The sequence below is a fragment of the Apaloderma vittatum genome, unplaced genomic scaffold (assembly GCF_000703405.1).
Source record: "Apaloderma vittatum isolate BGI_N311 unplaced genomic scaffold, ASM70340v1 scaffold16986, whole genome shotgun sequence".
NCBI lineage: Eukaryota > Metazoa > Chordata > Aves > Trogoniformes > Trogonidae > Apaloderma > Apaloderma vittatum.
The window spans coordinates 768-14,443 of record NW_009723519.1 but is presented as its reverse complement, the minus strand read 5'-3'; the positions used below and the strand labels follow the sequence as shown (position 1 = coordinate 14,443).

At 37.7% G+C, this 13,676-nt stretch overlaps 1 protein-coding gene across 1 annotated transcript; it reads right to left on the bottom strand.

Moving 5' to 3' along the window:
• Positions 1-598: 598 nt before the first annotated feature.
• Positions 599-8,493, bottom strand: TBPL1 (TBP-like 1). The gene is made up of 6 exons (XM_009872158.1): positions 8,305-8,493; positions 7,598-7,680; positions 6,649-6,712; positions 4,221-4,324; positions 4,026-4,120; positions 599-1,132 (listed from the first exon to the last, which is right to left on the bottom strand). Exons 1-6 carry the CDS (start codon positions 8,437-8,439, stop codon positions 1,062-1,064), a joined length of 552 nt encoding a protein of 183 aa, XP_009870460.1. The 5' UTR covers positions 8,440-8,493; the 3' UTR covers positions 599-1,061.
• Positions 8,494-13,676: the final 5,183 nt, after the last annotated feature.

Here is a 13,676-nt window from a genome sequence, read left to right as displayed (position 1 = left end):
GAGAAACATCTACTGGCTTGAAAGTCCAAGATTAATACCAATAATAACACATGCCAGAATCAAGCTTCATAGCTTGTTGGCAGCTCTTGTCATGAAAATACTATACAGTAAGAATAGTGTAGAAAAGGTCTGCATTAATCATTCAGCAATAGGCTGGGGCTGGATTAGCATGACTGCACCGTCTTCTTGAGTGGAAAACTGATGCTCACATAGTAACTTTCTTCCTTTTGCATCCAAGTAGGCAGACAGGGCAGTTGCTTCTACAGTAGCTTCTTCAGTTGATAAGATTTCCTCATCATCCACAGAAAAACACTTGCTGTGGACCTTTATATTTAGAAATGTCTTCAGGTAACAGCAAGAAAATACTTGAAGTCTGGCATGTAGTTAAGGGAACTGGGAACAAACCAAATTTCATCCTCGGATAAACATACGTAACTACTACAGATTTCAATCTAACCCACACACAATGTTTTACACATACTACAAATAGAAACAGAAGTTATCAGCAAAATCTATTCTTACACTGTTTCAAATTAATTTGCAACTACACAATTTCAACTGTAATAGAAAAAGGGAAAGGAATATAACAGAACAGGTATGAAGAGAAATATTTTCCAAACTTTTATTTGTGCACATTCATTAGGTGAAAAAGATAACTTTTACAGCTTCTTTGGTGCCCAATATTCAGCATACAAAAATGTAAAAGACTATTCACAAATAAAACACAAGCTCAAACTAAAAAAAAAAAAATAATGTTTTAAAGGTAGTGCACATCGTGACAGCTTTGCTTATGAATACACAGAAATTACTGCAAAAATAAATATAATGTCTTTTTAAAAGCAGCAATTTCATATCTTGTAAACTTCTGTTTTTACAATACAGCACTGTTAAGAGTAAAATCCAAAAGAACTGGAGTCTACACTGTGGCCATGAGCAAGTAAAAGAGTTTATTCTTTTGCTATGGTTGGTCCAGTTTTCCTTTTTGCTTTTAGTCCAATGTGCAGCAGTCTTTAAAGGTGCTTGGTTAGGGAACCTAACCATCAAGTGGTGGTTTATAAAATTTACTTCCTGCTTTCAAATACAAATGGGTAAATCTGTTCCACAGCACTGGCAACAGCCTTTACATTTGGCCCTGAGACATTAAAAAACAAAACAAAACAAAAATAAAAAAAAGTAGGAAGAGAAAAAAATCAGCAAATCGGAAATTAAACCAACAATAGTATCTGTAAAATAACCTTAATATTTTTAGCTACCACAACTTTACACTGTAGACAAAAATAATTTCTTCCCCATTTCTCCCAACTTAAATAAGGTTCACTTCCAAGAGAAGACTAGCGTGGAATCTGTAAGATGTTCTATGCTGGTCAATGGCTAAATTACAAAAAAATAATACTGCCATTTAATTTCATAAAAACTTGTACGTTTTGATTTACTGGCTTAAAAAGTCAGCCCAGAGAAGGCAGAGGCTGAGTGGCAGAGGTAACAGAAATACTTTTTACCTACGCTAATCTTCCAGGAATTTGTATTATTCGAAGCCCAGCCACTTATATCTCTTCTCTTAAAAACCTACCAACAAAAACTACTGCTAAGTAATACTAGATTTAACCCAAGTATGTTTTGAGCAAGATTATGTGATCTTTGGAAATTACAGATTATTATTTTCTAGACTGGATTTTGCAAATAGGTCCACTGTCAATCTCAGGACAGGATCTGCAAGACAGGGAATGGTTACTGTCTGAGGATGAAGCATCTGAAGGTTATCTAACATGATCTATGAGCATTTGGGAAAGGAAGAATGAGCTAGTGATACTTTCTACTGGCACTACACCACTTTATGCAGTGAACAATTAAGACTGTAGTAAGCGATAAGTAACGTGCCAGACAAAATTCATCCTGGATCTAAGTTTGAAGATGCAGATAAACGAGAAGAGCAATTTCTCATGTGCTTTGATGCCTGCAAACTCAGGGTTTTTTTTACCTTATTTTAGACTTCAAAGGTTACTTTTAAGTATAGAGAACTGTTCAAAATGGTTCCCCAAAATCGTAAGTAACTTACTTTTAAAAGTAATCTATAATTTAACTATAGAAATATTGTTCTAATTTACATGCTCAGTCAGAAAGAAAACAGAATGGAGTAAGATTCTTCCTGTATTTTCAAACTTAACGAGTTAAGCACTTGCTGAAAACAAGCCTGGTGAGAGACACCTGCCTTCTGGGCATATACTGCACCTTCCTTATATTTGTGTGCTGTTACTGATACGCAAGTTCTAGAGAAAGCCTTCAAAAGGTAAGATTATGAGTAGGTAATTAATTCTTGTAAAAAAAATTGCTATTCTCTGGAAGGTTGAAGAGATATAAGAACTGGATTGTCATTGCAGGGATTTCAAGAGAAGAATAAAAAACAAGACCCCAAAACAACCCCTTTAATGGCCGTTTTTCGAGGAAGAATAATACATCTTCCTATTACATATAAGCTCTTTTTATTTTCTTTTATCAGTGTAACTCAATCTTTTTATACTTGCTCTATTTAAAAAAACCACCTTCCTGTTTGGTTATTTTTATAACATTTCTAATTATGTATCTCAGATAAAATTCTTTGAGTTAGTGGCATGCCAAGTACTGGTACTACAGAAACCATGAATAGTCAAAAGGAACCTCATCTGAATGTACCTGACAGGGAGTACAGTAAGGCTGAAAAGTAATTTAAGATATTTTTAGAACAAGAAGCATATGACTGATCATTTCTTTTGCCTAGACAAAAGGCCTAGGTAAAATAGAAGCCATCAAAACCAACAGAGGTCAGAGATATTTCAAAGTCACTGTAACAGGTAAACCAGAACAAAGGAAAAAACTGTGATGTTTATGACATTTGCCTTCATATTGAGTGGACAATTCTGGAAATATGCAAATGATTTTGTCCTGTATATGGAGGAATAAGAATCTTACAGAAACGCTGAATTTCATTAGGAGGCTGACAAGACATACTGAGAGCCTTTTATTACTGCAGTGGTATTCAAGCTTCTTAGTAATTTTAAATATAGCTTCTAGTTTTGCCTAGACCAGTTGCTTGTTCAGAACATATACTGCAATCTTAAAATACTTTTTAGCCCTATATTTTCAGATTACCAAACCTGATGGAGTTAACTCTTCAAAAACACTTTTCCTGGTATCTTGTGAAAAATGTTCCCCAGGAAGCCTAGGTATTGGTTAAGGAACAAAGATGTGGAAACAAAAATGCCTACCCAACTCTTGAACCAGTAGCTGAGCTCTAACAAGCACAAGACAGCATTCCCACAAAAACCGATACAAAGCAACATTTTTTTGGTTCTGTACCATCTCAACAAGTGTTCTCTATAAAACCTAACTTCTCGTATTTGGAAAACTGTGGTGGACGCCCCACAAGCACACATAACAAAGACTGAAAAATGAAAATTAGGAAGAGAGAGGCAAAAGCATGGCACGGCATCTCCAAGGCTCAGGACAATCATATCTCTGACTATATGTGGAAAATCACTGATGCCTGCTGCTCAGGGGGTGGTTCTCTCTCAGCTGAGCTTTACCAGAAGACAGCACAAGTCTGAAGAACTTCAAGTATTGGTCAATTTCAGTTACAACAAAATGCTATGCTACTCTCTCTGTTTCCATAAATCTCCATTTTGGAAACATATATTTGTGGGAGAGATGCTAATGCTACATTCACTGTGAAGATGAAAAAAAAGAATAAAATTCAAACATTTAAATAATAAATACCTCCATTCCCATGTCCTATTTCACTTTTGTTTTTATAAAAAAACCCAGAATATGTACGTTCAATTGAAGTAATTTTTGAACCTTTCAGTAAGAACACTTCCTCTGGAACTCTTTGGGCACTGTAACTCAAAAACAAACTAGGTTCTAGCACTGGGAATCAAAATCCCTTCAATGTAATCTTTTAACTGATTTGAATGGCTTCCTTTCCTAAATCTATTAGCCCTCAAGTTAAATATTCCCAACAAGTTAAATATTTATTTTTGACATCAAAATACCTGTAACTGTGATACTGCCTGTGGAAAAAATCTGTAAGGTAGCTCTGAGAGTTCTTATTCTGTAACACACGGCAGGATGAAGTTCTGGTTCATAACTAGAAAACAAAATAAAAAGTAAAAAATATAGATCTTGAACAGAAAAAGAAAAGCTTAACAAGTATACCAAGACAATAATTCTTTATCATACTACCATACCTTGCATGAGGTCTGTTATTCTTCGTAAATTCTGGCAATCTGATCTCAAAGGGCATGTTGCACACTGCTAAAACATTCACAACTTTAAAATCTGTGAAAATTACCTTTTCAGAAGAAAGGAAAGAGAGATATTAGAAATTCTGTTTACAGTGAGGCAGGTGTATGGTTTGCAAAAAAATAAAGAATATTCATTAGAATATTTTTATAAGATTCCAAAATGAAAACTTTGTGATTGAAGCCTTTCTAATAATAATCCAAACAGTACTTAATGGACTCAAAACACTTACTTTATCCTTCTACAGTACAGTAACTGTTGAAGTATATGCTTCACAGTTGCATTATATTGCTGTAGTACAGTTTAAGAATGAGACACAGAAACAACTTATTCTGCTGTACTGAACACCTCAAAATTGAAAATAAACTAAATTAAATAGCTCATGTAACATCAAAATAAGCAGAGAAAAAGCTTAAATTTCACTGTTACAATAACCTCATACAAGTTGAAAACTTCTTTAATGCCTTGTTCCTAAAAAGTTAAGAGAAGAAAAAAGGTGAAAATTGTATTGTCTCAAATCTCCAGTGGCCAGTACAGCGAACTGATTTTCTACTCTGTCACTTTCCGAAACCCAGCTCAAACTACTGGCTTTCAGTTATTCTTTACCACAGCCATTTTAGATGACAATAAAATAGCTAACAGACAATTCTTAAACAAATACACTGCTGAGAAGTCAGTCCTGGCAACATTACTGAAGAAACTTTTTCATTTTAATCTTGGAAGTATAGTCCACCTCAACTGCTCATTCTATAATAAAACTTGGTGCACTGTTCACCTCATTGATTTAAAGTTCCAGTCCAGTTTCAGGAGGCTGAGTATAACACATGCAATTTAAACAAAACGTCTAACCTTTGCTTGGGTTTGATGCAGCATTTCCGCTGTATACACTGTCACCACTGCCTTTATGCGCTACAATCAAATGTAGCCTCTCCCTGCCAAAGGACAGCCGCTGTGTCTATTGAATTGTCTGTCTGTAAACTGAAACTGTGCGTAAACAGCACAACTGACTACCAGGAAGAGTACAGAATGGCGCCACTTTAAGTCACTTACGCTGCTGTTTTTCAACCTTTACTATGAAATGCAAATGGTGGTTTTCACAGAAACACAGAATATCAGGGGTTGGAAAGGACCTCTAGAGATCAGGCCCCCTGCCAGAGCAGGATCACCTACAGTAGGTCACACAGGAACGCGTCCAGGCGGGTTCTGAATGTCTCCAGAGAAGGAGACTCCACGAATTCTCTGGTCAGCCTGTTCCAGTGCTCTGTCACCCTCAGAGTAAACAAGTCTTTCCTAATGTTTTTGTGGAACGTCCTATGCTTCAGCCTGCACCCGTTGCCCCTTGTCCTATCATTGGACATCACTGAGAAGACTGGCAACATCACTGAGATGACTAGTAACATTCTATGAGCAGCTCCAGAGGAGGGCCACGAAGGGCCAGAGCACCTCTGCTATGAAGACAGACTGAGTGAGCTGGGGTTACTCAGCTTACAAAAGAGAAGGCTACAGGGTGGCCTAATAACAGCCTTCCGACACATGAGGGGGGCCTGCAGGAAAGCTAGAGAAGGGCTTTTTACAAGGGCCTATAGTGACAGGACAAGGGGCAATGGCCTGAAACTGAAAGAGGGTAGATTTAGATTGGATATTAGGACGAAATTCTTCACCATGAGAGTGGTGAAACACTGGCACAGGTTGCCCAAGGAGGTTGTGGATGCCCCATCTCTGCAGGTGCTCAAGGCCAGGCTGGATGGGGCTTCGAGTAACCTGGGCTAGTGGGAGAGAGGTGTCCCTGCCCACAGCAGGGGGGCTGGAACAAAATGATCTTCAAGGTCCCTTCCAACCTTAACCAACCTATGATTCACTCAAACCCAGAAAAAAGAGGGGGTTCATGTCCTATGTATTTTATTTGGCTTATTTCCTGCTGGGCAATCTGACAGCACAGAAGCACTTTTTCCCCCCTCTTTAATTAGAGGCCCTAACAAGAAGGACAGGTATCTATTATTCCACCAGAAACGAGGAAAAATTATGTTCAAATAACAGGTTTATACTCTCCAGCATTCCTTCTAAATAAATTTTTCAAGATATTGTAAAGTCTATCCAAGAAAATTCCGTGTGTGCTTCATTTATTAAATACATTTTGTTGTTCATTAGCCAGTGAAGAAGCACTACTCTGAGCTGCCAAATGAAACCCAAATTCACAAAATAAAGCAGCTCCTCTCTAATCAGCATCTGGAAAATGTGTGCCAACACGAAAGGGGCATCCAAATGAAAACATGCTCGTTGCTAAATTGCTATGCTCTCTCACTTTTGTTTCTTTCTAAAAAATAGTCTACCAGCATTGCTTGGGTCACACAAGTCATTTTTCATTAGAATTACCTGAAAACCTAGTTTCTGTAGACTACGAGCTAATCGTCTGGCACCAAGTTTAGCTTCTTCTTCACTATAAAGGAGAAAGAAAAGAATCTAGCATTAACAGAAATAGATTATGTATTTGTGTGCAAATATATCAGACTACAAAATAACTTGCAGTGCATGAACCATGATCACATGCATAGCCTTCACTTTATCCCACTGTACGTATTACTTTTTAACTACCTAGATATTCAAATGAAGTCCTTTATGCCCTGTTTGAAGAATATCTTGGCATTTGGCTCCAGCTGAAGTGGGAGATGTATTTTGATCATATATGGTATCATATACTCTTAGGAGATAAGTATGATTACAGGAATTCTGGAGTTAACATCCTGAACAGTTACCTTCCATTTTGAGACAGAGATCATATACAGAAAGTTTGCAAGTTTACTCTTGTATCTTACCCTTATTCCACAATGCAGACAAAGGAATTTAGCTGTTAAAAGTTTAGTGAGTGTCAAGTATATCTGATCTGAGAGTCTGATTTTGCTTACTTCCAGTGCATCGATACTGTGTAACTTGATTAAATTCAGGTGGATTTTTATGAAATAGTAAGAAATATCCCTCAATAAAGGTCATCCCTGCCCAAGTCTCAAGTTATGGCTAAAAACACAGAATTCATTAAAAAATCTCAAATAAAACCCCTAGGGTTGTCTTCATAAAGAAGATTTTCCTGCTGCTCTCCCATAGGGTTGAACTAATATTGCTTAAGATTTCAACTGAGTGTGAGCCAGATACTTCACACAGAAAACCTCCTCCCAAATAAGCGGCTTGGCAAGGATCTATGTGTGATCCAGTGTGAGTGAATCTTACCAATGACAAGTACTGCCTCTGGCCATCTTCTTCATTTACATCCTTATATTTCAGAACAGACCAGAATTTACAGATAGAGAAAGAATCCTCATGAATTTACCTTGTGGCTCCTGTGCAAATAACTTTTCCTGAGGACCAAATGGTGGCCGTAATCCTAGGTTTTCTAAGCTTCATTAATACTTTCTAAAAAGAAATATAAAAGCAAAACTGAGAATTAGTGATAGTTCAACTTCATACTGGAAAAAAAAATCAACTGTTACATGAATAATTCTTCCTTTACTTTTGATAGCCTTGAACTGTTCCTTCATCTCTTTCACTAATTAAAAAACCCCAAACAAACAGCTCCTGAGAAGAGCAAAATAAGCATGGAATATCTCAGTCAGTGATTCAGTGTTTATAGAACAGATTAAACAAACGTATTCTCCTCTGAATAAAAAGCTGAAAGCCACAAGTATTGTGCTAATTTTTTTCTTATTACAATGTGACTCTCACATTGCTGACTCCTTATCAGGATACATTTCCTTGATAAAACCATCAAATTTTGGGAAACAAAATGGACCCTGAGGTGTAGAAGGTCTCAACACATACCTTGTGCCCTACATTCACCTTCTTAGTTGCAGTCTTATGAACCTTACCCACTTCCCTTACCGTACATTTAGCACACGACAGACTAAATGCCTATCAAGACAGAACTACAAAAATAAAACTACGCTTTTCTCTATACACCATACAGATAACAGACACAAGAATGTTCACCTTAAGGAATATCTGTAAAAACAGATAATTGAGGTATACGGAATCTCTTACCCCAACATCACGCTTGTATATCACATTTGCTCCCTCTAATGCGATCTTCCGCAAATTTAAATGACATCTTGTTCTAAAAACACACACTACATTTGTGATTAAAATGTCCAATGCAACATCACTGTCTGCTTCCATTGGGGTGATTTACAACTCAGTTTTCCCACCAGCTCACCACGAAGATCACATCCTGAGAAACGAGAAAGATAAAATTAAACATACCAGTAAAAAATTGCCTATTAACGCCATTGTATACATCCGTCCATTAAATGAGACGAGAAGCAGAAGTGACTATGTTCTGACTCATTTAGAGTGAACTGTGTGTGGAGACGGGGGTGTCTGCATCCTGTATGCTAGAAAATATAAGGTTATTTGTTTGAAGCCATGTTGCCAGACTTAACAGAAATAAAGTCTGTACACACACACACACACATATATATATACACACATACACACACACAATATTTAAACTCGCCAGTTAAATATTTTACAACTCTTACCAACTATATTAGGACCCAGTATAGATTACTGAAAATTTTTCCATAGCACCACCGGATAATCTTTCCTCAGCTCATTCAAGGATGTCATTAGACACCTCAGGAAAATGCACTTCTCTGACTGCCCAAGTTGATAATTCTGAACAGCCTGACATTTTTGTTGGAATGGATGAGCCTGCTGAAGAGCTTTGAACTAACACGGGCTACACAAACTGCAGCCTGAAGACAGCCTGTTACCACAGCTTTCCCATCGTCATCCAGCACTCTTGGCCTATCTCTCTCCCAACATAGCATAAAGCCAACAACACAAAATATTCTGGTGGCAGCAACAGCCCAGGCTGAGCTGCAGCGGCCTCTCACGCTGTCCTGCACTGTCCACAGGGGCTGCACGGAATGAACATATTTACGTGCAGAGTCAAATCGAGCATTTATGAGGAAAAGCCCGAGTAACAGCGAAGGCGCAGGAGGGCCACCCAGCGCATGTTCAGCAAAACTAAGGCAGTCAGGGAGCATCCAGCCTGTCTGTGTATGTTGAAGGTGACGCTTCCAACGTGCAACTTGACCCCGCAGGGGAGGAGGATCTAAGATGGGGAGTTGGGGTGCCGCTCAGGCCAGCTTGAGACCGCCCAACATCTCTTTGGTAAGCATTGCAAAGCCAAGGCAGTGGACATTTCAAATGGGGAAAAGAGCGAAAACATCAGCATATAGTGAAAAGGACTTATATCAAAATACTGCAGTTCATTAACGAATTCTTCTTTGTTGAACTGTAAAAATCTCAGTTTTACTCTAGGAGAAGTAGCTTATGTAGAACATAGCCTAAGACATAGAGGCAGTATTATCTTGATCCATTCATCTACAATTTTAGCAGCATTTCATCCAAAACAAACACAACAAAAAGCAAAGATCAAAATCAAAGAAAAATAGCCAGATAAACAAGATGTTCTATACAGTCACTGCCATGGGAGCAGGAGACGATGCAACAAGAACAATACATGTAACACAAATCTTCAAGATACAAAATTAATGTTATTACCAGTATTTTCATCTGACTACGACTTCCTAGATATCATGCCATAGTCTCTAACTGAGAGCTCACTTTAGGTGCATATTTGACTACAACTCGCTGACAATACAGGATTAATAAGCTACAGATGTACATAATGTACTGGGTCAACTGCTGTGACAGTTTCTGCTTCTACTGTGCAGCTTGTTCCTGGCTGAAAGAATTATTAAGTAATTGTTGGCTTGTCCAATACAAGAACAGGCAAGATGGGTGATAATAGAGAAACCAGATGAAGAAATAGCAAACTAAAAGCAGAAAAACCAAAGGCTATGTGTGGGAGTGGGGGGTAAAGCAGGCAAAGAGGAGAACAAACAGTAACTAATTAGTGTTCCCAGATCCCATTTTTTTTTTTTAAAAAAACAACACCCATACCAAAAAGTATATGAATCCTCAAAGTTAGAAATTACTTATCCCATCTGGCTGTGACGGACTACTACAGATTGGGTTAGCAATTTATGGTACCAGATCCAAAGATAGCACATGTGCAGTTTTTGAATGGCACGCCGGCACGGCCAGCACACAGCAAGAAGCTGGAACCCACGGCATCTTGAGAGAGGCATTCCTCTGCCACCCTGGCTCCAGCTCCTGGCTCTCGCCCTGTTCACGTACTGGAACCCAGAAACGATTGCCCTCTGAGAAAACAAGGTACCTCATCAGTGTCTCCCGATTATCAGGAAGTTTCTGCTGCACTCTTAGTCTCTAGATTCTGAAAGAATTCCACTGTCACGCATAACAGCCTTGAAAGGTTGCTAACCTTAACAGCCTTGAAAGGTTGCTAACCTCTAGGCAAACCATAATACTGTAAGACAAGTTCCTCATAAAACTCTGATGGCTTGTCTTAAATCCAGGGAGGAAAGTCATGTGCTCATTCAGAACAAAGGAAAAAGTGGTTGAAAGAGAGGAAATTACAATTTAAAAGGAAAAGATCTATCATTAAAGGGGGATCTACAGGAAAAAGAGAACATTAATATGCTGGGGAGCTGTCAAGTAAGGATGTTTTCAGCAATTATGGTCTATCTTGGTTAAAAGTACAACCTACTTGCATAGATTTTAATAGGAAAAAATTACACAACGTTAACAGTAGTGTGTGCCCCCGTTTTCATTAGCCATGTTCTGAAAGTTCAAAACAACAAGTATTTCAGGAGAAGCCTTTCAATCTGAAATTTAATGACCTGTAGCTAATATTCTAGACTATATTTTGTGACATTCAGTTAAAAACGGACAGAAGCAGTATCTGAACACAGCATAAAATACTCGAAACTGACTTTATTCTACTTTAACGTCTCTTGATCTAACAGAAACATTTAATTGTTAAATTTGTCACTCAAATATTGAACACTTCAAATATTAATTACCTCTATTGAGAAAACTCTTCATTTGCTGCTGCTAAATAATACCCCTGTTCTTTGTGAACCTGAATCTAAGTGAAAACAATTTTGAATTCATCCACTTACTAAAGTAAACAAATACAATGTTAACCTCTTCCAAGGCATGGCTTAGAAATACTGGCTTAAGCAAAGCGTTTCTAGACTTGCATACTTCCGTCCAAGCAGTGAGCAAGCACAACTTACTACAATCTTGGTCTTAAGCATTCATTTTCATGTCTCACACTGTACTGATGACAAAGGAAAAAAAATCTAGAGAAAAGATGCCCTGCTACTTTTCTTTGGGGAGTCTCAAAGAAATCAGAGTTCATGGGAACCATGTGAATAGAAGTAAGCTAAATGCTTACAAATAATAATATGTAAACTATATTTAAAACCCCCTGAAGAACACGTTTATACAAAAGTGTAACAATATAATGTGATGCTTAAACTTGTCTCCAGTAGCATGACTAGCTGTAATACAGGAGTCCTAAACAGTGTTCTGATCCTCCTCTTTCTCAGTTCTCTCTTGTCTTCTGTGCTATTGATACACACTGTGGTATCTGTGCCGACTAGCTCGGACCCATGATGTTATTTTCCAAAACCCGAATTTCTGCATTTCTGTCTCCTAAATACAAAACGACAAAAACAATGCTCCCAAGCTTCTATAAACACATTTTGAGATCAAGCAACAGCCTTACATATAAGCCTATTACTATTCCATATTTATGCAGTTACACTTGCAGAACAGAGTGACTGAATGGAAATCAAACATCTGGCTCTTTCCAGTTCCGGATTTGCAAATGCCTAAGTTGATTTTATTGAGCTAGCTTAGGTTTTGTTGATTAATTTTGTCCAAAGGTTCTCTCATCTAAACCTTACAATTTTGGCAGATTAAATCTCATTTCTAAAATTATGTTTTACCAGTTAATGCTAATTTAATAGTACGCTAAAATTGAAAATAAAATCTACTTGTCTATGTGTGGCGTTTCCTTTAAATTATGTACTTTATTCAGTGCAAGAGATTAGTCAACTTTGATTTCAAGTTCTCTTGCAACGGTGTAACACGATGCATCCCAAAAGAGGAAAAAAAGGTTAAATGCATCTGTGTAGAAGTTTGTATTATTTTACTTTATCAAAGGAATTTTAAGTTTGTTCTTTCTTTTCAACATAGATTTCAGAGCTACAGCTGGAATATTACACTAAGAAGAAAAAAGGAGGAAGGAAAAAAAACCCCTAAAACATACATAGGTAAAGGATGATAATGAATACAAAAATAAAAACAACAAAAGCTAGCTCAAAGATATCTGACACTGTAAAGTAATGTATTCTACACTGAAACTAGAGGAACTTCCCAGAGTAAGAAACACTTTGGAGGAAGGAACCAGCACTCAAGTTCTTAAACAAAGCATTACCCATACATCCACAGTTAGGACCACGGTCGTACTATTTTAGATACTATATAAACACACATGAAGACAAACACCCTGCACTGAAATCTTACAATCTAAAAAAAGCCAGTGCACTCTGTCTTCAGAAAGTTCCAAACCAACCATGCCATGATCATCAAAGAGAGGGGAAAAGCACTTGGGATGCAGTATGTAAACAAGGTATTATTTTAAGCTTTTGGCTACCTTTGATCCAAGAAACTTGGATCTGTAAAGGTTGATGAGGGGTATCTTAACAATGGTTACGTTAACGTCAGAACAGTTTAATAAACACCTTTTTCACCAGCAGCCTAAGTATAAGCAACTTCCAATGGTTATTTTTAACCTTGCTCCAGGGCGGTTCACCAACTGACCAACCCCACAAACAGTTCCAACAGCCCAGCTGAAAGGGTACCTGTTACTTCTGCCCCAGTAGGCATTTGTCAAACTAATGCTGGAAAAGCATTTTTGAAGGAGCTAACAGGAACCTCTGTATAAGGCTTCCATGAGAGAAACGAGAATGCACAAAATAAAGCCCATCAGGAAAGAGAAGAGTTGCTTACATCCTCTCACCAAATGTGCATTTTTTTAAGATTTGTGTTCAGCCTCGGGAAACAGGTCCATACAAAATGCTGGAGATGACAGACCTCTAAAATTTGCCCAAATTCTTAGATATGATACAGTAACAGTGGAAGGTGAATGACTCCCCAGAACCTAGAGAAATATAACTGTCTGTACAGAAAATTCTCTGGTCTGAACAACTCTCTTACTTTCAGCCACTGAGCTAGTTGAGATGCTTTTATTTTCTGTCATCTCCAGTGGCAAGAAGTTAAACTGTCCCTAGAGCAAAAGGCCATCTTGAAGCAATATTCTCAGCTTTAAAGATTTGCACAGTCATGACTATTTTCTACAGAATGAAACAAATATATTTCAGAGAAGGAGAAAATTTTCAAATACACATAAAACCGGTGTCATACTAGGGACCTGTCCAACTAGACCAACGCACAGATTAACAATACCCACT